Here is a 26,384-nt window from a genome sequence, read left to right as displayed (position 1 = left end):
CCTGACTCTATAGCTGAAGAAGGATACACATGTTGGATAAAATACACCCATTGTTCAAGTCAGATTGAAGTGGGATTTGAGTGTTGCTTGGCCAATAAAGAGAATGAATTTTATTCTTTCTGTGAGGATAGTGATTTTCTGTGGAGCAGGACACAATGTCTTGCCATTTCTCCACTGTCATTTCCCCGCTCCCCACTCCCCAATTCCCCTTCTGCTAAATCAAAGTCCTTAAGTGTAACAAGAGAGTTCCCTTTCTCGGAGGCATATAAATGGGAGGAAAAGGGGAGCTCCTCACCAGGGACACTGACTGATACAGTGACAGCTTCAGGAGAGAACATCCCCTGTGGTAGACAAGGTTCCTGGCAGGATGTTATTTGGAACTTGCAAATCCTTCAGGTGGCAAACGTCCCTGCCCTCTGCCTGCCTGGTGTCAAAGGAGAGGATGGGGCTGAGATATTCAGGAGACACTCTCCACTCAGTCCTGCTCCTCTGCCCTGTTTGTAAACAAATACTGTCATTTACTAATAATTAAGTGCTCCTAGTTCAAGCAGTAGATGACCTTCTCCAAAAGGACACAAGTAATAGAAGAAAATGTACTGTATTCATTAGATATTCTGGTATGGAGTAGCAAGCTGGAAGAGAGCTAAAGGGACAACTTCGTGTCCCTTGGGAAAACATAAAAATACAGATGAAGGATTAATGTAAGGTCTGTGTGAGATGTGATTATATCTTTACTGCAACAACATAGCTTAGTTGCTCCGAGTTGATAAATATGCAGTCTCTGTACACACCATACATGCGGTTTGTGGTACATTCGTATCTGTGCTTTGCCCTTGCCCTCAGTGCTGCGTGTGGTGTGAGGAAGGCCACTTGTGTAACTGCCCAAGTTGTACAGCAGGCTGTCCTCTCTTTTTGTAACCCTCCTTTTTCATGTCCCAGTTAGCAAGGCCAGTTTGTTCTTGTGGGCATTCGCCCTCCTGTGACTGTAGAGAGGGTATCTTTCTGCATGAGCCAGAAAAGCTACCTCGATCAGGGATTCGAGAAGTGGTCAATTGCTGTAAAGTCTCTTTAATACCCCAGAAGTGTTGCTTTCTATGTTGTAATGTTCTCATTGTTAAAAACAAAACGCACAAAAAAACCCCCAAAACCCCAACCTCTGAGCTCAGCCTTCTCCTTTTACAGACTTGGCAATGATGCCGTGTAAGTCAGGGAGTTAATTTCTGTAAAAGAGCAGCACATTGGTGCTTCTGGTCTGTTCATTAGTGTGGACGACACAACTACAGGTAGCAACATCATTTTTTTAATCTGCCAGCCTGTTACCTGACTTGTGAACCACAAGCTTTATTCCTGAAGATCCACTCTGACATTTACATCCATAAAACTTCTTACAGTGCCAGTCCAAAGGCACCACTGTTAACACTGAATCATAGATGATATCCGGAGCTTTATGAACAAACACGTCAAGTTCACTGCCTATAGATACCCAAAGTCTAAGCACTTAAGGATCTGGAGGAGCAGTAGGGAAATACAGAAATAAGTGAGCTTAAGCAGAAGTCAGCTAAAAGCAGAACTTTAGAAGGACAGTTTCCGTGACCACTTGAAGAGAAGCAACGTATTGCAACGTGCTTCAGCCCTGTACCAGAGTATGCCATTTCCTTCTGAACAGTTGAGTTTGGAAGCTAACATTTTTTTTAGCAAGGCTTGGACTTAATTTTTTAGAGTTGTTTCAGAAATAGCGGCTTGTTTAATTGGAGGAACAGACAACTTGTTCTTGGAGGCAGCGTGGGGTTAAAATCCAGATCTCTGTGCTTCAACTACAAAGAACAGAGAATTAGGACAAGATAACTGGGAGCTCTAACTCAAAAATGCATGCCTCTTCAAGTTGATTATCTGTAGCTATTTCCCCTCCCTCGGCTGTTTTCTTGGTCTCTCCCTCCGATGTTCCTGCCTGTCCAGCAAGGATGCCATACCAACTGACAAGGCAGCCACTGAAGTGCTGCAAATTACGGCTTTGCTTGCTAAAGCTAAAGAGCCTGCAATGATTTACCTTAATATATGCTGGGCTGTTAATTTTATGTTTGTTTCTAAATTAAAAGTGGGAAACTTGCAAAATCAATACATAGAAATAGTAACTAAATGAGCAGCTGTGTAGGAACGAGACAGTCCTCTGCACATGTACTTAAGATAGCAAAATCTTGCCTGTTTCTCTGTGTCTGATATTTACAGACTTTCCTGAAAGCAGTTACACTCAGCTGTTAGAGAAAAGCAAGAAATGAAAATATTAGAAGCCTTTTTTTATAAATCTCTCAGTTTAAATAGCAAACAGTTATTTTGTAAAAGAAGTTGTACTGCTATTTGTGTCCTTCCCAAGCTAGACTTTACATTTACCCCAGTTTCCCTGAATTTTAACATGTAGCAGTCTGTTCATGGCAAAGGATTAAATACGACTTGCCTGTCATTGAATGTGATACATCCCTTCCCTCCCTCTCCACCCTGCAGCAGAAATGATGGAGATTTAATTAGACTAAATCAAAACCAGCTTCCAGAAAACAAATATGATTTAAAATTGTTTTCATAATCATGCAATGGTTTTTACTATATTTCTGAATGAATCTTTTTAATGTAATGTATAACACTGGAAAACATTTTAAACCTGATTTTATTGGTCTTTTTGAAGGGCATTAGGACTTTTTAGTCTGATAGACAGTCTGTGGCCTCCAGTAGTGCCTGTGAAAGTTCCTGGACAAAGTCAAGACTCTGAAATGGTAAGTCTTGTTATTATGGAAATGAACTTTTTCAACTCACAATTACTATTTTTGTTGGTAGTGTAATTGCATTTACTTTGGAAATCAGATCCTCTCCCTCTCTTTAGCTACTGAGTTTTGTTTTGCTGGTTCTAACAACCTCCTAGGCTAACCTGAAGCCCCCTGAATCAGCAGCATCTTTCAAAATGATTGAGTTAGCCCCTTATTAGTCCTCTAGAGCTGGAATGGTAGGACGTCCAGACAAATTATTCCTTTCCTCTCCTTGCAGGAGGAAAGACATACTAGGTAGCATGGAGCCAGCTGAGAAATCTATATACAAGGATATTCACTTATTCTTTTGAAGCAGTTTTCAGCCTTAGATTTGAAAGCACTTTTCTGAAGATTAAATTCTGTGAAAACAGACTGACAGCTGGAATCAGGTCTCTTACTAGTTAGGACGACTTTGACTGTCTCATGTGAAGACAGTCGAAGGATGAACACAAAAATAATCTACTAAAAAGTAATGAATGTTGCTGTAATATTAGAGGTTGAGGAGGTTTTAAGATAAATTTAAAGTATGTTACTGTATATTTGTAAACCTAAAATTGCGTCTTTGATTTTCCTTTAATTAGCTTTTGTATTTGAAAAGGAGTTCTGTCATACCAACTGTTATTTTGTTAATACAACATCACTTGAGAAGCTTCTGCGTAGGCAAGTGCTTTTGCTGCCTTGCAGTTCTTGTATAGGCTGTCCTTTGAGGGAGAATTTTGTGGTGTTAAAAATTTGTGTTAGAGCCTAGGGGAGACAATCAGGATGCAAGTTCTAGAAAAGAAGAAAAACCTGGACATAAACATGTTTCAAAAGCAGGGGACATTAAAGGTGGATATTACTAGTTATTTCTAAAGTCTGAGAATCCTTTCTCTGAAATGTAGAGTGTTCTTTGCATTGTGCAGGGGTTTATGTAGAAGAATAAAAGGTTCAGAATTTGCTTATATATAAAACCAAGACTGTTCTTTCCTTAACTCTCCCTTTCATCTAGACATTTTAGAAGTCTCAGAGGAATGGATTGTTTTTTGCATTAAAATACCTTGGACAACAGAATGGCAATATCCACGGATGGAGCAAAGCTCTTAAATATTGTTTAGCATTGTTATGACTCTCATTTGATATTCATCTCTATTTTATTAGCAATCTAAAAATGTAGAAAATTTTCCATAATCATGGAATTTACATTTCTGTCATGGGTTTGAAATACTAACTCATTCCACAGATGATCATGGCTTGCATTCTACGCCTGCAGATTTTCAGCTGAGTGGAGTTTTTTTCAGTTGAGGTACATTTTTCTTGACACAAACAGTATAGTTTTATGCACAGCTTTATGGAAGCAGCTTTATACATAGGTATATAAATAATACCGCCAGCATACTGATAATGTTGTTGGGAAGAAATCTGTGGAACTGATTTCTTTTGAGCCATATGTATGTTTAGATATCTTCTTTAGTGCTGTCAGAGGCGAACAGAATTTGGGTATCACCTTCTTTTGCTTTTTTTTTTTTTGTCCTTATGCAGATTTTTTTTAAATGGGTGGGCAGCTGTCTTTAATAGATTCATATTTCTTTTATTAAATTAAATGCTTTATTAACAATAAACATCACTAGAAGAATATTTTACCATATCTGCAATTAAAATTATTTTCTAGCATTGCCTTTCTGGCTTGGGACCTCTTTAAGTGATGATTGATAAAGTTGTTACATCATGGTACTTTTTAAGGGGAAAGAAATATCTGGCATAACACAAAGAGAGCAGTTCTTGTAGCTGTTGCGTTCCTGTTCTTCATTATCTCCTTGTGCTGTCCTGGATTTAATTTGGCAGCTTTAAAAGTTCGCCAGCTGTTTACTATCACAAAAACCCACCCACATGCAAAAGTCCCCAAATCTCAGAAAAGTTACAGATGTTAAAAAAAAAAATATTATCAGGGCACTCCTACCAGATAATAAAAAAAAAATTATGCAAAAATACCAACAAGCACCTTGAAATAGTCGCTGTGTTTGCCAAGTGTGCCAAATCATGAGATGTTTTTGTTATGAGGATCAATGTCGATTATGGAAAGAATGATACACACAAGCTGATTTCACTTACAACTTGTGAATGTCTGTTTATTAACTCAGCTTCTACTTCAGAGAGTCATTGCTATTAACCATATAATTTTGTTTCCCCAGCCCTCTTAAAATGTAAATTGTGTGGTTCATTCGGTTATTGTTATAAAACCCGACTGGCCAAACTGAAGTGCCTTTTTTAAAGTCACATTTCTTTTTTCTTACTTTTTTTATAGCTGACAACTAATCTTCCTCCTCCCAGCTTCTGTTATATTCTTACTGTTCGGTCTGGTGAAATACATGTGGAAGTGGATGAGGAAGAACAGATTTCTAATTTGTACCAGCCACCAGCTGTTCGTGGTCTAAAGGAAATTCTTCAGGTACTCTGCTTTACAAGTCAGATAACAAATACTTTGTACCAGTGGATTTCTGGTATCATGTTTGTCTCATTCCCTGTTTTTGTACCCTTTTCAGATCGATGGTTGTAATGTACGATGTAGCTTTTGGGCACAAGTGCTGTATCTAAGGCTGCAGGTAATCTTTTCACTTCACAATGAATTCAACATAAAATCAACATGTTTATGTGAAGAAGCCAGCATTTATCTTGTTTAGGGGAAAACCCAATAAACCCTTCCTGGATTATCTCCAAGAGTTGTGTGCGCAGAATTATCAGCAGGTCTAAAATGCGCGTGAATGGGTAAAATGAACTGCATCTCCAGTTTCAGTATCATCCAGTCTAAAAATTGAATTATTTCTGAATAAATTGCCAGAGATAATATTGCACCCTGGTAAGGGAGCTTGCAGGATGTTAGTTGAGACTTGGTTTATAGCTAAATGCTACCCTTAGATATATAGCTAAAAGTTCCCAGTCAACTGAGTGACTGGGGATAGAATTTAACAGATGACGGTTATATAAAAATACAGTTTTGCTCTTTGCTTGCAAGTGTGTGGACTATTTTTGTTGACTTCAATAGAAACCCCTCAGGCAAATTTGGCTTTTATGGTCCAGTTAGTAGGAAGGAGGAACTCTTAGGTAAATACATCTGCCATCCATACTACATTGGAAAAGTTATGATTTATTTCTTTGTTTCTGAATAATGCTACAATTTTCTTTCAAAATGTTGCTAAGTTCCTCAGTAGTTAAAGGAATGTTTTGTTGCTGATTTATTTATTTTTTCCTGGCGACTGGATCCTCAGTACAGCCAGCACTGAATTCTGGTTGAGAATAATTTGCAATTGTCCATCAGCTCCACAAGAAATAAAGTGTGAATCAAAGCATATGAACCAAAGACAAAGAAATTCCAGAACAGCCAGTAAAATAGCTGGAGATGCTTCCCACCAGTGTGAGGCATAAATTTAATTTAGGTCTTGCCCTTTTGCTTCAAAAGCCAATGAGTTATGATTTGATTTTTAGGCAGGGAGTACTTTTAACTCCCAAGTTGAGGCATATCTCTTGTGTTTTCTCCATTGTAAGTGAGAATTTAAGAGAACATTTGCAAACATGAGCTAAGGGCTAGCTTGATGGGGTCTATAGAGTGCTAGTAGAAAGATGGACACATATTCTATTTCCAAGAAACCTGTTATTTTAAAAAATAAAATAAAATTACAGACTAGTGGTATTCTAGCCAAACATTTTTGTATTCAGGAGTGTCTGTATCTGAGATGCTGTGGGTCATCAGTATTCTTGCACTTCATCACTAAACTAGGGAAAAGATGAAGCGTGCAGGAACAGATGTGATTTTGAAGAATGGAAGCTTGTCTAGCAGAAGAAAAGGTCTATGATTTCTTCTTGCTTCTAGGAGGTTTATTAGCTGTTTTTGTAATGGCTATTCACATACTGAACTGTAAGCATTAAATTTTCATAAGTGCACAACATGAGTGCTCATAAATTTTTTGAAAGTAATGTTGGAAAAGTAATGGAAGATATTCTTCTTATGAATAACTTCTGGATAACTGCTGGATAGCACTTCTGGATAACTGCTTTAGGAATGTAAAGGTATTTACCTGCTGTTAGCATATTGCTTGCCTAGTTCTCCCAGAAGAAGGTCATGAACAGCAGCTTGTTTACTGCAGTTGCTTTTGCCAAGAGGACGTATCCTTCCCATAATAAGTGAGGAAGGGTCTATAGCTTAGTTTAGTTTGCAGATTTATTATTATTAGATAGTCTGCTATGTGAGCTAATTCAAATGTACTTTAAAAACTAACATTTATTCTACATAGCTCCAGCATTCTGAGATACTTCATTTGTGTGAAGGAGGAATGGAAATATGCTTTTATTATTACTCAGAATCTGTACTGTGGTACAGAAGGAATATGAGGAAATATATTCCATCTGTGGTTAAGGAGCTGTCCTTCCTTATAACTCAATCCTGCTGCTATTTGTCTGTTGTGTCCTCTCTGTTCAGAACAAATTGTCACACATAGCAAGATGATGATTTTATACTAACTTGTGATTTTTGCTGTTGTTATTATTTACTTTTTGGACGATTCTTCTGAAAGCCAGCTTTTAATGTGTTAGTAATTCTCATGGGACAGCTGTAAAAATTCTGTCTTTGAAGCTGACCTAATGCTATCTACACAGAGGAGGTACTCGAGTGTATGTAGTTACTAGGCAAAGAAACAATGTCAGTGCAATAGGCAGCATATATTGTATTAAGACATAATTGTAATATCCGAGTTATGAATTTTCCCAGTCATTATTTATAATTACTGCATTTCCCCTAATTACTGCTAGCATGAACAAAAAAGCTAATGTTAGTGTGGTTAACGGTTTCAAGGTCTGAATTCAACTGAAGACAAAACGTTGGGGTTGTCATTGCGTTACCTTATGCTGGAGACATGCAACTTTGAGAATAAAATACTTATGTGATACGTGTATCTCCAATCATTGTAGTATTTCATTTTCATTTAAATGTTTGAAGTATGATTTTTTTAAGCGGCAGGCTAATTAAAAATAGTAACAAAATCTTTTTAAATTAAAAAAGTAATTTAATCTTAGTTAAATTTTCTAAAATATTAGAATCTTAAAATATACAATTTATGCTTGAACTCTGGTAAATGTGTAATATGCTTTGTTATTAAACCCATTTTTTGTAAAGCATGGGAAAATTCACATACACACATATATTATAAAAGCTGTATTAGAAAAAAAAAGAAGAATCGCATGAATCATCACATGGTAACTCATCTGATTTTGTTAGATACCCTGGGATAAGCAGTGATGTGTATGTAATGTCTGCCTAGTCCATCTTGTTCATCATCCCAGTGTGAATAATTTAAATAACACTACTGATTTTGTGATAATTATTTTCAGATACAAAGGCTGAGATGAAATGCAGGTATTTTGGTTGTGACTTCAGTAGTTGTGAGATATCTTTATTTAGTCACACCATAATATTTTTATACTTGGGCAGAAAACTTACATTGTCATTGTGGATTCATCTGTCTCCTACTTACAAATTACCTACTTCCTTATTTCTATGCATCTTTCAAATGTTCAGCTGAAAGAAAAACCTCCAGCTTTGTAACTTGCAGTAGCTGTTGGTCAAGGACTGGACAGTAGCTATTAACCAGAGACTGGTGCTCTTGGGAATCAGATAACAGTACATGGAAAATCTGCTCACACAGCCATAATATTAGTAGTATATTTATATTTAGCCCTTTTTTTAAAGGCAAAAATCATGTAAGTCTGTGTTCATAAAAGCATCCAATTAGCTTTATATATATACATATATAAAATATGTATGATATAAATATGTAATATGTAGTATATATAGGTTTGGGGTTTTTTAATAAAATATGTTTTCAAATCCCGTGTACAGTCCAAGTGAGTTATGATAAAGTGTGATGGCTGATAGAGATGAAGTCAAGATTCCAGAGGGTCGACCTCGTAAAGTTAATTTAAGGTAGAAATGTTTGAATCTGCAGTAAGGAATAATGAAAAATTCCAATAAAGCTTTGATTCATTATCCTGTACAAGCCCTAAATGTAATAATTTCTGTCAGTTTTATTAGTTATTTAATTAGGAGGATGTTATTTTAGTCTTTTCTTCTAGTAAAAATTAGCAACTGCATTCCAATTTTGTATTTTCTTTTTCTTTTTTAAATCATAGACAAAACACAGTGTTCCTATAAATCAAAGAGAGATTTTGTTATTTGTGACTGACTCCACATTGCAAAATGTGGTTCACATGATTCCAAAAGTTGTTGCTGTGTCAGTTGCTGCATCGTGTGCTCTCAGTATGGAAGTCACAGAAGCCCTCAGCGTTGTCTCGCAACTTGTCTTCTTCAGGGATGCGCTGTGGGGAAATGGTAAGCTTTACACGTGCTTTTGAAGCAGTTGGAATGGAACTGAAATAGCATCCTAATCTCTGACACTGCAATATGTGACCTACAGAGACTTACGTTCTCAGATAAAGATGAGACGTTGCAAATTTGGGATGAGAAATTTGAAAGGGGTTGCAATTAGAGCTTTCATATAAGATTTTTTAAAATGTTTTTGGCTTGATCTAAAAAGCAAATGAGAAATTCAGTGATCTCGCCATATGTCCACCACTATTACTGTCAGTCTTCGCTGCTGACTGTTGAATCTAATGACCAGGGTCAATCAAGTTTGCTAGCTGACAGAAGACTCAAAAAATCTTAAGAAACTTGGTTTCATTTGTTTTGATATTCTTGCAGAAACTTGTTTTATTGACCTTTACCTCTAAAAGAAGCAAAAGAGACTTGTGTGTCCCTAGATACAGAAATTTTGCTGTACCATCTTAGCTGTGAGCCTTCACCACTACACAGTAATCGCTGTTTTTTTGCGGTTCAGGTATGATTCCCTAGGGTGCCTGCATAGGTAGTTTGCATCTCACACCTTCAGTCACTCCAAAATTTAAGTGGACTGGAAGCACCAAGCTGTGTAAACGGCTGTGTGTCCTGAAGCAAAAATCTCTGTTTTCAAGAATAAAGTATTGCACCTACCTACTCTTTGTAATATTTGAAACAAAGTAAGGCCAACTGAAAGGGGTGCCCAAGCTTATTACCAGGGAAGAGATGGTAACGTGTTTGCCGGGAGCGTGCTGCAACATAGTCTGGGTGGAATCAGACTCTCTTCTGCCATGTTTGAATTTTTGAAGCATTTTTTTCCCTGGGAGCTGCAAAGTGTAACGAGAGCGTGATGCATGTATCACTGAAGGCAAAATATTTTGTCATTGAGAAAACCTGATGGATTCTATTTATCTGTTTAGTAGCTGGCAGAGATTGTTGTCTTTATTGGCTGTGACAATTAACATGGTCACCTTTTTCCTTCTTACCGTACTGAGTTAAAATGTCTTTGTTGGCAGGTAGGATTATTTGTGTTGAACGTACTGTTCTCTTATTACAAAAGCCTCTTTTGTACTCGGCTGCTGGCGCTGACCTCAGTGAGCTGACTGGCCCTGTCAGACTCGATGAGCTGGATTCTACAACACAGGCCAACTCCATTTGTGCTGTAAAAGGTTTGTATGGCCTTTTCTGAAATGAATGCAGTTAATTATTTGTGCTCACTTTAATCTTTTATGTCTTCGTATTGATTTCTTGCATGAACAGCATGGAGGGATAAAAAAGCACAGTATTGCTGTGGGTCATTAGGGTATTTAAGTTTTTATACTTCTTTGTGGGCTCTGTTTGCCTTTTGCTGGCCAAGCTCTGCTCCCACACACTCATACCTCAGAATAAATGTTTGATGCACAGTCTGGTTTATTATATTCCTTCCTTTGCTGCCTTCTTTCAGGAGCCTTCTGTTCACACCAGCCTTGTTGATGTTGGCAACAATAAAGTATACCAGTATTTTTTAGGCAGATGGATAAGATATGTTAGCCAGATCCTGAATGGTAGGGGCTAGTGTCTGATTTCCCTAGAGCTTTGCTGCAGTGGGGCAATTTAATATTTCACCATAGTCATCTAGCTTAACTTGGCCAATATTTGCTCACCAGCCACTTTGGATCATAGTTTTGTCTAGTGTTTCAGTCCTACCACTAACCATGCAGAAACATTTCTTACAGTGTATTTTCTAACATTTCCTAATCATGCAGAAACATTTCCTACTGTGTATTTTCTAATACACAGTCCGAGCCAGCTTCTTAAACCTCCCAGTTGTAGAGTGCCTATAGGGAAAAGTCCTTAAAAGCCCAATAACTCTTGGCTTTTAAAGACAGTTTCCTCCTTTAATTTAACTCTTATGATTCTGGTAGCCCTTGTAGAAAATTCTTGATCCTGTTTTACATTTACACCTTCAAGTGATTCACTGGAGCATTTGAAATTAGTTTTAAAATAATAGCAAATAATGGTTACAAATCAACGCTTCCAGCTATAACGTGATGCACTGAAAAAGCAGTCTGAAGCCACATGAAGCTGTTACTAAACATACCTCCTCTTATGGTAGAGCCACAACTTAGCGTAAATGAGCACGTTGCAGTGACAAATCTCGAACTTTAACACTGCATGATGAAAAACAAGCACAACTAGAGGCACTTCACTCAGAGCCTTGGTTGTTATGTACATCTCGAATCAATATTGTGAGTTACTTGAAAAATATTTCTGTCACTGGGTGTGAAATATGTTTTAGGGTTTTTTTTTAACCTCTCCAGTAGTTATGCTAAGAATTATCACTTCTCTGCTGTTAATTTTATAACTAAGTATGAGAAGTTCCTGTCTTCTTTTGTTCCTTTGACAGTGTGCGTAGCAGGATAAAGCAAACATTTCTCTGTTCTTTCTTTTTCCAGTAGAGCAAAGAAAATACACCTTTGTGATGTATTATGTAAACAAGTACTTACTTTACACACATGGGAGGTGTCACGCTTTCCTGTATTACAGATGGACGAATGACAAAAGGGGGAATTAATCCTACAACCTTGTCTTGCTTAATCTGAAATTTGTCCAGGGTAGCTGTTAACCAGTATGTTCCCACACCTTGGTACCAACATAGAATATAATGTATCTTCTTTGTACCTATGCTAGTGCTATATATTGATGATAACTATCACTTTATTTAATATTATTATTTAATAGCATTTAAGATACATATCTACTGTTTTGGATTTTGGTTAGTTATTGCCTACATCTGTCTTCTGAAGAAGGGAAACTACTTTGTTGGTGGGAGAATATGTATTTGATGTAAGGAGTAACCCATGAAGGAAAATTTATCATCTCTAAAATTCACTTACTGCCTCTGTCTGTTAACTCAGAGAATTATTAGTCCGGCTTTCAATAAGAAGCAGTATTATCTCCTTCGTTGTTTTTCTCTGTGCCCTCCTTTCACTTCCTGTGTTTTTGGTCACCTACATATGCCATACGTAGGCATCCTCTCACCTAACACTTACAGAGGCTGCAAAGGCTTTACTCTACCCCTTCTTGAAGTAGTGCTCCTTTCTGTTCCTTACAGTCATGGCTGCTCCTCCTGGCTCTCAGGGATTTGGCAGGGTCAATCTCCCCAGAAGAACTTCTTTTTAACCAGCGAAAAATGCAGGTAGTCATTCAGGTTTCCTCAGATATGGTGATCGGTCACAGCATCAGAGCCTCCAGGAGTGCTGGGACTGGGGGGGCACAGGCCATGCTCCCTGCTGGATTCTAGGTAGATAGTCATTTTTTGGAAGATGTATAAATAAGATGAGTTAGGTTGGGAGGAACCTCTGAAGTTCCTCCAGTCCAAACTCCTCCTCAGAGCTGGGCCCTGGGCACCCTGGCACAAGTCTATAGCTGGCCCAGCTTTGAGCAGGAGTTTAGACTGGAGGAACATCTGAGTTTCCTTCCCCATCAAAAAAGGACAATGTTGCAGTCCAAGCAGATCCTCTGAGTTTGTCAGATATCCTTGTTTAAGGGAGGTCCTGTCATGCCAGCTCTGGGATGGAGTGTGTTGCTCTTCGACAGATGAGTGAAAACCTGTGGTTGCTTTCTACTGGAAAGTTTATTATTCTTTTAAAGATGAGTCTGTGGTTCTCACCTGTGAGCTTAGGGTTAATAGATTAATTTTCCTATCGCTATGCATTACAAAGTAATTTCTAACCTCTTTTTGCTGTATAGTAGCAATCAGGATGACTTAAATGTTGGCAGTTCATACTCCACAGAACTGTTTCTCCTCTTAACCATGCTTATGAGCAAATTCTAGTTAGTCCATACTACATATGTTATATGGGAATTTTACTTGACTAATGATATTTGCCTAGTATATGACTCACCATCAATGATTGAATTTTGACGCTGGATTTTTTCATATTTAAGCCCTGACTCAGGGGAGGGTTTTTTTCCAGTTTCCTTTTTCCCAGTGTGAACAAAATGGGGTCAATCAGCATACCTAACTCTCTCTTTTTGATTGAGCTTTTCCCTTTCCCATCCCATCAGGGTAACTGATAGGAAAAAAATAAATGCACATTCATTTTTTGAACATTTCAACCAGAGTGTTACTTTTAATCCTCAGGCCTTCTTTGCATTCCTCACCAGAGACCTGTTTTTCCAAGTGTTGTCCTATTATCAGTCTCTGCTTAATGCTGCCAGCCACAACCCATTAAAATAGACTAGAGGTAAAAATTGAATTTTGGCTGTGTGCATTTCCATTTAAAAGAAGGATCTTGGGAAAATATCCAAAAGGGTTGTGAATATTAAGCAAAATCTAGAGTCTTGACAAAGATGTGCAGCAGTTCAGCAGCTTAAACTTGAGAAAACACTTTGTATGCAGGATGCACAAGACTGTCACTGGTTCATTAGACCTGTTGCTGCTTTGAGTTGTTCCAATTTCAGTGATCTCTGGTGGTTTTCTGAAGGGAACTCTATGTTGTCATCAAAATAAACCTCTCCACTAGAGAGGTAATCTCATCAGTATGATCCTGATCCATTTTCTTCAAATGTACTTGCATTACTTGTGCACTGGCATCCTACAGTTGCAATATGGCACAAAACTAGGGGGGAGTTAAAAGGCTTAGCAAGAAACAGATCTGTCAGAAAAGGGGATTTTCTTTTTTTTTTTTAGTTATTTTTTAACAAAGAAGGAAACATCAGATAACTAGTTGGTAGCTTTTCTTTTCCAGGAACAAGGATCATAGAATGATAGAATCATTTAGGTTGGAAAAGACCTTTAAGACTGAGTCTCAACTGTTAACCTAGCACTGCCAAGTCCACCACTAAACCATGGCCCTTAGCACCGTCTCAACATGTCTTTTAAGTACCGCCCAAGGAGGTTACCCGCCGGGGATGGTGACTCCGTGGGCAGCCTGTTCTGATGCTTGACAACCCTTTCAGTGAAGAAATTTTTCCTGATACCCAATTTAAACCTCCCCTGGTGCAACTTCAGGCTGTTTCCTCGTGCTTTGTCGCTTGTTCTGTGGGAGAAGAGACCGACCCCCACCCGGCTACAACCTCCTGTCAGGGAGCTGCAGAGAGCAATGGGGTCTCCCTCAGCCTCCTCCTCTCCAGGCTAAACAGCCCCAGTTCCCTCAGCTGCTTCTCATAAGCCTTGTGCTCCAGCCCCTTCACCAGCCCCGCTGCCCTTCCCTGGACACGCTCCAGCCCCTCAGTGTCCCCCTCGCAGTGAGGGGCCCAAACCTGAACACAGTGTTCGAGGTGCGGCCTCACCAGTGCCCAGTGCAGGGGGACGGTCACTGCCCCAGTCCTGCTGGCCACACTGGTTCTGACACAAGCCAGGATGCTGTTGGCCTTCTTGGCCCCTGGGCACACTGCTGGCTCACATTCAGCTGTGAGTCCACCAGCACCCCCAGGCCCTTTCCCACCAGGCACTTCCCAGCCGCTCTGCCCCAGCCTGTAGCGCTGCGTGGGGCTGGTGTGACCCAAGGGCAGGGCCCAGCACTGAGCCTGGTTGAACCTCGTACAACTGGCCTCGGCCCATGGATCCAGCCTGCCCAGATCCCTCTGCAGGGCCTTCCCACCCTCCAGCAGATCAACACTCCCCCTCGGCTTGGTGTCATCTGCAAACTGGCTGAGGGTGCACTCAATCCCCTCGTCCAGATCGTTGATAAAGATATTAACCAGCACTGGCCCCAGTACTGAGCCCTAGGGAGCACCACTTGTGACAGCTGGATGTGACTGCGTTCACTCCAGAGAAACACACCCATGCTGTGGCAGACAGCATCCTACCTTGTAGTAGCAAGTACTGATGGAAACTTCCAGTTTATCACAAAAACTGAAGAATCAAAATTATTCCTGTAACAGTCCAAAGAGTTAAATACACAGAATTACTTACTCTGTCAGTGAAATCCGTATTGTTTTGTTCTATGCATAGAAATTGGGTCATAAAAGTTGTACTTGAGAAGTACCTTTCCTGATGTTCAGACTTGCTGTCCTTTGAATTCCCAAAGGAAATTAAGGGTTTGTTGTTTTTGTGTATCTCCCTTCTTTCTGTCAGTCCTTGCCCCAGGAGAGCTAGGAAAGCAAGGGATTAACACTCTGCCTCACAGGCCAGACGGTGTAAATGCTCCCTAGTCTCCAAGGGTTTCTTTTATTGACTGCAGTGTGAAACTGTGAGATTCTTGCTCAATAGGAGGGGAATTTTTAGTCTGTACTTCTGTTGTACCATTGAGCATTTATTTTAGTGCAATTTCATTCTCACAGGTGATCCACTTTGTACATTTCAAAACACTTAGATGTATTTTCTCCATAAATAGTGCTCATAATTTCAGCATATCGTTACCATAAAACATCATACACTCTTTATTGACTTCTCATAAAATTCTGAATATATTTTTTTCTTGCCAGAGCTAGCAAAAGCCTTTTATATAGTCCAAAGTATCTTTGGCATTCCCTTCTTAGGCACACACTTATGTCTGTGAGCCAGATCTAATCTCTGTCAAGTCAGTATAAATGAAGAATAACTCCATTGTTAATGGAATTTAACCTGCATCGTTTTCAAAAGGGACTGGGTCATCTCATTGGTTTGTGTTTCCTAAACAATGATATCAAGCTATCTGACCTGATGATTCTTATATCTGTTTATTGCCAAGGAAACATCAGAGGACCAGAAAGAAAACAAACAAACAAAAACAAATCAGAAAAGCAATAAAACCCAAACAAAAAGAACTGAACCTGTTTGGAAAGTTAATTATTAATTATCTACCTTCTGATATTTTTAGAATGTAACATGCTCTGCCATGCTGCAATCCCTTGTTGGAGGGATGAAAGAGAAAGGGAAAGAGAAAAACTCTTGACAGGTTTGGAGCTGAGTCAGAAGGCATCAAACCTGCTGTGAAGCCAGGAGTGACTGTGTTTGCTAGCTTAACATTAGTATTTTGTAAGAATTTCATGTTCTGCAGGTACTGTTGTTGGAGTTAATGAGAGCACTGCTTTCTCCTGGCCTACCTGCGACAGATGTGGGAATGGAAAGTTGGAACTGTGTCCCCAGGACAGGTGAGAGTCAGCATGCTCCAGAGCACTCCAGGTGTTTTGCAGATGTAGCCATACCAGCAGTAGGTGATGCAATGATTCCTGCAGGCACAGGCTGCACTTTGTTCCTTCCTAGAACTAAGCCGTAGTATTTTTATTGCTGATGAACTGATAAAACCTGCAAGGTTAGATTAATTTATTAAGAAAGATAGAAGTAGATAAGAAATGGTTTGCATTTGCAGTTATCACTTTTTTTTTTCCAAACTAATCTTAAAGTATTGCTTATAAAGATTTCATAGCATTGTAAGTTTTAATAAACATCCACATAAATCACAGGTCTGATTTTAAGCTTCTTTAAAAGTAGCTTCTTGTGTTTGTCTACCCTGCCTTGTTATATGTGCCTCCAGTTCACCTCATTTTTATATTGAACTGTGATCTTTGCTGTAGTTCACGTAAGTGTGAAAGAGTTGTGTTCCAGACCTTTTAAATTTATAATGTTTCTAAAAAGGATGCTGAATAATTCTGGGAGTACAACTGCCCCAAATGTGAAGACTGATCCTGCAGGACCTGTTACTACCTGAAATGCTAAACCTGCGTCACACTGGCATGCTTTTGGAAAACCTCCCCTTCAGCTGTGTAGCCAGCTTGCTCTTGCAGAGTCTGAGATACCTGATGGAATAAAACCATGAGACAATAAGAGAGTAGTCAGTGTAAAAAGAAGAAAAGGGGGGTTCTTTCTACTGGAAAAGCTTAAAAAAAGCATAAGGAAAAGTTGGATGGGTTTGATCTCATTGAAATGGATAACATTTTCCTAAATATGAGAAGTTTCACTGCTTATGCTTTGTGATGTATAGCCTCCAGGGAAAAAAGGCTGAAAATTTTTAAACAAAACAGTTGTCCTATATTATACTATCATGCAAAAGATAAGGATGTCTGTATGTTCACAAAGTAATGTAGTTCAATAGAAGAAAATAAATCTCTACTGTGAAGGATATTTTTGCTTCATTTGGAGAACTATGTAGCATCAATATTTGTTTAGGAAGTTATTCCAACAAGTTCATGTAGCTGAGCTTAATTTTATGCATATGACTTAAGTGTGTGCTGAAAATGTTGAATGTTTGCTGAACGACAGCCTAAATCAATAAGTCACTTGGGCCAAATCTGCACTACAAATTTTCTTTTGTCATAACTTTTAGAAGGTTATGAGATTAATTTTTGCTTAAGTGGGGTGACTATAAATATTGACTCCCCCCCATGTTGCCAAAATTTGTAAAAGGAAGATCCTTTTGCTAGAAGAGTTTAGGTCCTCCAAGAGAGTTACTTTACCAACAGAAGAGCTCTACTTGCTATTATCAACTGAATCCCTACTAGGGCTTTCCTACTAAAAGTCTACTAGCAAATTTAAGAGAATAAGATAGCTGAGGTTTTGTGTTTTGATTTACAACTGACAGCTTTTCCATTTCTTTATGTTTTTCCATCATTATTTGCGTGTTTCAGAGGAGTGCTATTTTGCAACCAGTGCTCTGAAGTTGTCATTTCACCGGTTTTGAAAATGCAGCTGGAAGTCTTCTTGAGTTGTCCATCCCGATCTCAAAGTACAGTAAAAGTAAAGGTATGGCACAAAATGAGCTTCGGTGCTTTGAGTGTAGTGAGGCCAGATATGTAGACACATAGGTACTATAAGCCGCACTTTTATAGACAGCTCTGTCAGAAGAAAAAGTAAAAGATGTAAGAGTATCCCATAATTTAACCTGATAGTAAACTTCCGTTTCATTCAACTAAGGACCTAGTTCCCAGATCTTACTCATATAATACGGTCGTTGAGTTCACCCTGAGGTTTGCAAACTGTTTTATCGTGCAGCTGAAGGGCTTGGCTTTGGGAAACCTCAGCCTCCACAGCCTAGAAGGAATGTGTATTTTTGGAGTCCCATTCTGAAAGTCTTTTGTGTCACCTCTCTTCTGCTTTCTTGGCGAGAGAAACAAAACCATTCTATATTAAAATGATAAATCCTTGATCAATGTGACTGTTTTAACCTGTGAACAGAACATCTTTGCATTCATAAGATTTTTGTCATGAACAAAACCTGTTAATTTTCTCATTCCAGCTGTTACAAAGGACGATCTCTTCTCTCCTGATGCCCTGTGCCACTGAGGATGGGGTAGGTATAATGAATGTTGGTGAAAGAAAGTTGAACTACATAACTTACTGTAGAGGTAGAGTACAGGGGACGTGAATCAGGTGGGAAGATACTTGAATCATAGAAATGAAAGAGATTCCTGGAGGTCATCTGACCTACCACTCACACTGGGCTAGTGCCAGTGCGCAGGTCAGCTCTGACTCTGGCTGACAGGGTCCTGAAAACCTCCAAGAACGTAGATTCTGCCTTTCCAGGCAGCTCATTTCAGAGCTGCACTAGGAGCAGTAGGAGATTTCACTGGAAATAATGATTTTTTTTCTCATGTCCAGCCTGGGATTTGAGTGGGCTGGACCCTTTGGTACTCACACCTTCCACCTGCTGATGCCCTGCTATTGCATGACTGTCATCAGGCCGACACCCTCCTTTTCCGAAGTGGGATGCCACAGATGCAATGTGTAGACAGCTTTAGCTCAGCTGCTGATCTGCAGAGCTATCTGCAAATGGCACTATGTCCAGACATTCAGAGCTGTGACGGGCAGGGATGGGCTTTGCTCACATTTCTGGCTGTGGATCCAAAGGTGGCAAAGATACAGTCCAAGCAGCCCACCTTTTGGGGCTGGTCTTCTAAACCCTGTAAACCATAACTACCATCTAACAGCACAACCATGAAACTACTGGCAGGCGGTAATGGTAGTGAAATTTGCAAAACGCATGCAAGGTAATACTTTGTATGAATGAAACGCACGTAAGCCACGGGGATCCGTGGGCTAAAGTACAGTTTATGTAATCGTGAAGTAGTTATTCCTTTAATCTGAGATAATAGAAGAACCCTGACATTTGGCACAGTGACCCAGATTTATCACAGGTGAGGGAGGCACTGGGTAGGTGCCTGGCTGGCATTGGCTGCTGGATGGTCAGCAGCGAAGCAGGCACCTTCTGAGGGTAATTAAGTCTGGTTAGGATCCTGAGATCCCCTCCTCTCCATTGCACGTGGAAGGGAGCAAAGGTCAGCTCATTGTCTTTTTTATCATTCCTGTTAAATATCTTCAGTTAGGTGACACGTATTCGGGTCATTTTGCTTTCTCTGTCTTATATAGTCTTCTAGCATTTTGCTATTATGTGCCTCACAGTTTTAGTGGGATTTATGGATAACATTTAAAGTGGAATGTTGCTCTGAAATTGTAAATTATTTTTCTTATGCTGGAGAGTGTGTATTTCATTTAAGCAAAGAGATACAAGAAAGTTTCCAAATATTTTGCTCTTTTAATAGCAGTTAAGTCTTGCTAAGTTTACAGGATGTCTGGTGTGGTTACAGACTGACAAAACCTAGTTCTTTTTCAAGTTACTAGAATCAAACAACCTCTTTTTAAATTTTTGATTTTTATAATGCTAGTATTTAGAAGTCTGTCAACTGAAAAAAATTATGTTTTTCCCTAGCTGAAATGCAGGAATAATTTTTTTTCCCATAAGCATTTCCATCTCTGAACTGCTGCATTTTAAAAAGCAGCACATCTCAAAGAGTAATCACAAGCAATACCACCTGAGGTAGCATTTTTTTGCCAGTGCTGCTGAAGTTTCTAAGGCTGTAGCTTTTCTTTTTGCAGGGAGGCTGGTTGTGGCCATCACTGGCCCTGGCCACTCGTTCCTTACCTTGTGGCAGCCCTTCTGTTACACCAGTATAGCTGTTTGTGCAGCTGCATGGTGAATTGGATGGCAGTCCTGGTCTGGGGTAAAAATAATGTAGGGGGGAAAAAAAGGGGCATTCTTTATACCTTGAACCAGGCAATAGACGTGGGTATCACATACCTGTACAAATGCACAACCCAGGTGAAAGCAGGGCGGTGGTCAGAGGGTGGTCATAGGCCAGTCCCATCGAGGAAAGAAATGGATGTAAATCTGCCATCTGAGGTAGATACCCTCTCAAGCAAGGTATCAGTTACCAGTGTTACCAGTTCTTCTGTTAACGTGCTCTCTCCTTTTGGAGAAATCATCCCAGCCACGCATCCCTTCCTCCACGCAGAATGCAGTCTACAAATTCACTCAGGCACAACTCATGGGTAAACCGCCAGTTGGATCATTAAACAGAAAAGACTGGTGATCATAAAGGATGCTTGATACAACACAAATTTAAAAGGAGGGTGTAAAAAGAGGTACAACATATTTTTTCCTGCAGTGGATCTGTTAGCTAAGGTGATTGATATATTGTATGTTTCACAATTCACAAATTGCTAGCGCATGTGAAATCTCCAAGTGTCAGAAAGCTAGATAAAGGGAACACATACAGGTTATGCTTCAGCAAAATTGAGCTCAAAGTCACAGTGGCTTTTTTTGTTTTTTTGTTTTTTTTAAACAGCTCATTTTTAAAAGCCTGGTAGGGAAGCAGTGCATTAAGCAGGAGATCTGATCATTGAAAATCTAATGCATTCATTCCTTCCACCAGTTCTAATGCACCTTTCTTTTTGAGTCCTTAAAAAAAGTTGTCTGTTGGAAGAGGACCTTACACCCCGCATCTTCCCAGCTGAATGCTGCTTAGAACAGAATGTCCAGGACTGTTTGTTTTAATCAACATGCTTTTATCGCTGCAGAGTTATGAGGTGCAGAGCGTGCTGGGAAAGGAGGTGGGGTTATTGAACTGCTACGTCCACTCCGTAACCAGCCACCCCAACTGTGTTGCACTGGAGGAAATTGTTCTTCTGGAAGCAGCAGCAAGACACCAAGTTGAACCTTAGTCAGCTACTATAGTATCTGTGGACTTTGTAATGTGGTTATCTGTTAACTAGTGCCGCAGATAATGTATAATGCAAGCGTGATAAGCATTAAGATAGTTTATTAAAACTGTGATTTGCAAAGCACATTGTGCTAATGCTGAAAAAAAATCTGTATAAAAATCCTGTTCGACTTTCTGAGCTCTTTTTTGGATCAGTTTAGAATTTAAGTGTGCAGTTCTTTACCGTCTTTTCTGTTTATGCATGTAAAACAACTTGTTCTGGAAGTTTTGAATGGTTATTAATTTTTTGTATAATAGTGTATTTATTATGTGTCCATGGAAAATATTTTACTAGTATTTCTGAAATAAATACCTTGCTATAGGCAGTGACCACTGCCCTGTGTGCGAGTTCGGAGTTGTAACGTGTTATTGCCTTGCAATAAATGTTACAAAGACAGAGATTTGAACAAAGCTTCTGTTTGGAAGCGTTAATGTTTTACAGCTAATTGGTCTCTCAGCATAGAAGCACTGTGTTATCTGTAGCTTCCCACGAAGTGGGTAAGAGCAAACTGCTTTGTAGGCCACGTTAACTGTTCTCACCCTGACTGTACAGAGACATGGATTACAGATCTGATAAATAATATCAGAATCTTCCTGTGTGCGCATTGTTTGAGATGCAAGAATTAACGTAATAGCTCAGTCAGAGATTAGATTTTTTTTTTTTTCCCCTTCCCCTTTCATGGTATTCAAGAAACCCTTACAGGTTAGAGGAAGAGGAATTAATGGTTTCGCACAGGTCCAGTATGTGGCTACCCAGCCATAAAGGAACAGCAAACTTGTTGCTACACTGATTGCTCCCACAGCTGAGGCAGATAGTGGAAGGTCTTAGATACTTCACAATTACGAAAGGAATGACCCAGCTTTTGAATCCCCCCGATTTCCCCCCTCCTCCTGAAGTGTTTCAAGTCCCTTACCTGCCTCTCTGTAAGGACAAAGGGGACGTCAGCCCATTCCTGCGCAGAGGGTACTGCCCTGTGTGTGACCAGGGTGGCCCCTTTGAAACCAGGAAGGTGCCTCCCTCTTGGAAAGTGCTGGCTGTTGGATGTGCTCACCATGCCACACCATGGTGTCACACCATTTTCCCACCAGTGCCCTACAGGTGCCATCATCTTTGGGCGCGCACAAAATCTGGACAAGTTGCTTAACCTTCCATAACACATTCACCCAGGCAGTGATCAGGGCGGTTGCCTGCTCTCGCTTTCACTAGCCGCGATCAGTGGAAGTGGCCAGCTCCTGCACCCCGTTAGCCTGCAGCGGGCTGCACTGCATGGCTGCAAGAGCATCTCCAACGGGACTACGGCTGGTTCAGGCTGTGGAGCCCGTTGCCAGTGTAGGTGCAGTTTTGCATTGGCTGGAATGGAAACCACTTCCAGGGCGGTTTTCTTTTTTAACAGGAATTTTAACTAACGGCTTTTGTGTCCATGTATACTTACAAGGTTTCTGGAAGGTCCCGGCCGACGAGCAGCCCCTCTTGCCGTGCAGCCGCTGCCCGGCGCCAGCAGCGAGCTCAGCGGCGACAACTGACTCAGCGTTTCGGCGCAGCAGCTCCGCGGAGCGCAGACTGTCTTGCAACGACCACGTGCGAGAGTCTGAGTTATTCCCTCATCGCCCTTAGGCTGCTTCAGGAAAAAAAAACCCAACCGAACCGCAGCGCCGCTCGCCGCCGGCCTGTCCGCAGCGCCGAGCCCCCCCGCCCCCGCGGCCCGGGCTGGCGGCGCCTGCGGGAGCCGCGACGGCCCCGCCGCCTTCCAGAGACAGAGCAAACGAGAGCAGGGTTGATTTAAAATGCTGGGGGTTTTTATTCTTAGAAATGCTGTAAAAATTGATATAAAAGGTCGAGCATGCTCAGTCTTGGGTTTTTTTTTTTTTCATCCTATAGGCTGTCTAAAATACATGGGGGTTTGAATCATTTTAACAGATGTACCATAGCTGCGTCGGTAGGAGTAAAATGTAGAAAAGACGAAAACTACCATTACAAAAATAATTTAAGGGGAGAGAAGAAAAAAATAATATTTAGCTTTTTCTTTTTTTTTTTTTTTTTTTTTTGCAAGTTTCGTGGTGAAAGACCCAGGCATCGCCCCACGCCGCTACAACGCTCAGCGAGCGCCGGCAGGTCCCGCCGCGGCTCCGCGCCTCCTCCCCCGCGCCCGGCCCGGCCCGGGGCGCCGCGGCCCGTCCCGGCCACGGCTCGTCAGGGCTCGGCCCGGCCACGGCTCGGCCCTCTGAGGTATTTATCCACGGTCTCCCGGAGTCCGTCTCTCCGTCCCGCTCCCCCCCGGTTACCGGCAGTCGGTGCCCGAGCCGGGCTGCAGGAAGGAGGCGCTGGGCAGCTGCTTGAAGAAGTGCCGGAGGCTGGTCAAGTCTCGGGTGAGTTGCTCGATCTTCTTGTGCAGCTTCTCGTTCTCGGCCGAGAGCTCCAGCAGCTTCTGCTGCATCTCCTGGTTGCGCCGCTTCGCCTTGTCGCGGCTCTTGCGCACCGCGATGTTGTTGCGCTCCCGGCGCTGCCGGTACTCGGGGCTAAACCTGTCCACGCACTTCTTGCCGCCGCGCTCCTTCCCGCCGGCGGCCGGCGGTGGCGGGGCGCCCTGCGCCGAGCCGGGGCCGGCGGGGCCCGGGGAGCGGGTGCTGCAGCTGGAGGGGGAGCTGCTGCCCGGCGGCTCGGGGGAGGTGGGCGGCGTGGGCTGCCCGCTCAGGTTCATGATGGTCTGCGCGCAGGTGGCGATCTGCGAGGGCAGCAGCGAGGAGGAGAGGTCGCTGTCGCTCCAGTCCGGCTCCTGCTTCAGGGCGCCGCGGGAGGAGGAGGAGGAGGAGGAAGAGGAGGAGGAGGAGGAGGAGGAGGAGGAGGCGGTGCGGGGCTCGGCGCCCAGCAGGGTGGTCATGGCAGCGCCGAGGTCCTTGGCGGGGTCGCGGCCGGCGCCGCCGCCCGGCGGCAAGTACTCGCCGTAGTCCCCGCCCCGCTCGGGCTTGTGGTTGCTGTTGAAGAGGTCGGCGAAGAGCTCGTCGTTGCAGAGCTCCAGGTTGGGCACGGCCGACATGGAGTCAATGTAGGAGCTGAAGTCGATGGCGCTCTCGTCCTCGTACATGGCCGGGGCGGCGGCGCTCAGCTCCGCCAGGTTGGTGCCGCTGCCCCCCAGGCCGCCCCCCGCCTCCTCGCCGCTCATCCCGCAGCCGCCGCGGCCCCCCGGCTTGCAGGCGGGACCCGGCCCGCCGCCGCTGCCCACCTTGGCGTCGTAGAAGTTGGCGGGCTCCAGGCACCAGCTCTTATAACATGCCGGGGACTCCAGGCTGTAGAGAGTGGCGGCGCTCATCGGCGAGCGGGACGCGGCGCCGCACGGCCGCGGCGCAGGGGCTCCGGGCCGCGGGCACCAGCCGCCGCTCCGCGGCGATCGCAGCTCCAGCCTCCGCCGCGGGCAGGTGGGGAGCGGAGCCGCTGCCGCTGCCGGGGCCGCTGCTACTGCGCTGCCGCTGCTGCCGGCGGTGGGACTGGCGGTACCGGTGCTCCCGCTGCCGTCCCGCCGCCTCGCCTCGCCGAGGGGGCCGATCCGGGCTCGGGTCACGCCGCGCTCGGCGGTGGGAGGCGGGGATGGGACAAGGCGTCTCTGGACCTGGGAGCGAAACGCCCGCTCGGTCCCTTCTTATACGGCGCCGGCCCCGCCTCCTGCCCCAATGACGGGGAACGAGTGTTCCCGGCACCCCCGGGGACCCGGGGGCGGGAGCGGGTGGGGTGCGCGGCCGCGGAGGCAGGGCTCCCGCCGCGGAGAGCTGCCGCCTCCCGGCGGAGGGTGGCCGCGGCCGGCCCGGGGGGGACGGGACGGGACGGGACCGTGCGGGCTGCTGCGGCGCCGGTCCCGGCCCCCCCACTGCCCCAGCGACACTCCGGCTGAGCGTTAATTTCCCCTTTCCCTGGCTTATTTCCACAGGGGCCAGCGGAAAATCTTGCGGAAAAGGCTTATTTTACACACGCACCCCACACCCCACCCCGCCCCACGCTGCATCCCCCCCCACCCCGCTTCCCCAGCGGCGCCTTGGATGGAGCGATACGGAAAAGATGCTGCCTGCCCCACGCGTGTCTGTGTATCGCCCTAGCGCCCTCGCGAGGCCTCGCGCCTGCCGCTGGAGCACAGGCAGCTGCACCCCAGTGGGCTGCGCATCCCCCCACCCCACCCCCCAGTGACAAGGGTGGCCGCTTGGACTTCTTGGGGGACACTCTGGTGGGAAAGGGGTTTCTAAGGCATCTTTAGCTGCCTCACGCTCTCTGCGTGAAGTTAAGCCTCTTTAAAAATTTACGGTAAGTACATTCCCCCCAACCCCCCACATCCAATCCAATAAACTACTACTATTAACATGGCAAGTACCAGAGAAATGAAAATATTTTAATTTCAAATATGTGACATGCATAAGTTTTCTAGTTACGTAAGAGTTTTTAAACCCCTGGCTTCATCCCCCAGGTGCTCCATTAACTGAATTATGAAAGCAGCAAAAAAAAAACCCACCCAGAAACCAACCTTAAAAAATTATATTTTAAGATTTATTTACTTTTCTTCCAGCGGACCCAGCTGGATTTATGACGCTTCGGTAGGACTAGCCCAGCCACTGCCTTTTCAGCCCCGCACTCAGCTGACACTGCTGGCGTGGAGCTGTGCCCTGGCTGCCGTGCTGCTCCTGCTGCTCGGAGGTGGCTTTCTGGGGACCCTGGGTACGTGCCGGTCATGCCGGGCCCGCCGCCTCTCCCCGGGCAGGGCTCCATCTGCCGCTACCGCAGCTGTTGCAGTAACGCAGCTGTTTGTCAAAGGGCTGTGTATCTTAACAGAAATAGTTGGGACAGGACTGGTACATGCTCTCCCTTCGGCCGTAAGCTCCTCCTGGGAAGGCTTGTGGGATCAGGGTAAGTGCAGGTGAGGTTTTGCATCTGGCAGGTAAGGTTTGCATGGAGAGGCTTGGCTTCGCTTTTAACTCCAGTGCTGCAGTTAACCCCCGTGAGACATCATGTTTAAATAAACTCGATTTGCTTTGCTCGTGAGGCGTTGGACCACACCACCTCTATCTTCATGTGCATGAAGCGCTGAACTTGACAATGACACAAGAAGTTGTTGCTTTTTTTTTGTTCTTCAGTGCAAATAATTTCCCTTTTCCACATTGTCAAAAAATAAGAAACCCAAACCCAGTTTTGCATGTTATTTTCTGCCCTCTAGCACTGGGGTATATTCACATTGTACGACTGTGCCACCTGCCCTAGGCCCGGCTGTCTGGCAGAGAACTGAGGCCATCACGTGGTGCTCCTGGGCTTT

The 26,384-nt window shown here is 43.1% G+C and overlaps 2 protein-coding genes and 1 long non-coding RNA gene across 7 annotated transcripts in view; 1 reads left to right on the top strand and 2 right to left on the bottom strand.

Annotated features, from left to right (window-relative positions):
* SPIDR (scaffold protein involved in DNA repair) overlaps positions 1-23,045 on the top strand; it is a 209,364-nt gene extending 186,319 nt beyond the window's left edge. For 2 of the 4 annotated variants that reach the window (XM_055704295.1, XM_055704294.1), the window contains 9 exons: positions 2,678-2,765; positions 5,077-5,220; positions 5,315-5,374; positions 8,952-9,150; positions 10,170-10,322; positions 16,122-16,215; positions 17,689-17,803; positions 18,297-18,350; positions 22,533-23,045. In XM_055704295.1, coding sequence (XP_055560270.1) covers positions 2,678-2,765; positions 5,077-5,220; positions 5,315-5,374; positions 8,952-9,150; positions 10,170-10,322; positions 16,122-16,215; positions 17,689-17,803; positions 18,297-18,350; positions 22,533-22,880 — 1,255 coding nt within the window. In that variant the 3' untranslated portion in view covers positions 22,881-23,045. Of the gene's footprint in view, positions 1-2,677; positions 2,766-5,076; positions 5,221-5,314; positions 5,375-8,951; positions 9,151-10,169; positions 10,323-16,121; positions 16,216-17,688; positions 17,804-18,296; positions 18,351-20,769; positions 21,445-22,532 lie in introns of those variants that run through there. The other 2 variants (XM_055704296.1, XM_055704297.1) reach the window with 2 other exon arrangements.
* Positions 9,055-22,526, bottom strand: LOC114014960 (uncharacterized). Of its 2 annotated transcripts, none has more exons than XR_008731261.1 (4): positions 22,011-22,526; positions 16,168-16,860; positions 14,950-15,015; positions 9,055-9,137 (listed from the first exon to the last, which is right to left on the bottom strand). It is a non-coding gene; the product is annotated as an uncharacterized LOC114014960 (long non-coding RNA). The 2 variants fall into 2 exon arrangements; XR_008731262.1 differs by lacking the exon at positions 22,011-22,526 and adding an exon at positions 20,136-20,763.
* Positions 22,872-24,697, bottom strand: CEBPD (CCAAT enhancer binding protein delta). The gene has a single exon (XM_055704300.1). It carries the CDS (start codon positions 24,402-24,404, stop codon positions 23,376-23,378), a length of 1,029 nt encoding a protein of 342 aa, XP_055560275.1. The 5' UTR covers positions 24,405-24,697; the 3' UTR covers positions 22,872-23,375.
* Between the last annotated feature and the right edge of the window lie 1,687 nt (positions 24,698-26,384).

This window comes from Falco cherrug, chromosome 3, assembly GCF_023634085.1.
Source record: "Falco cherrug isolate bFalChe1 chromosome 3, bFalChe1.pri, whole genome shotgun sequence".
NCBI lineage: Eukaryota > Metazoa > Chordata > Aves > Falconiformes > Falconidae > Falco > Falco cherrug.
The sequence above is the reverse complement of the archived record's forward strand: the minus strand, read 5'-3'. Positions and strand labels throughout refer to the sequence as shown.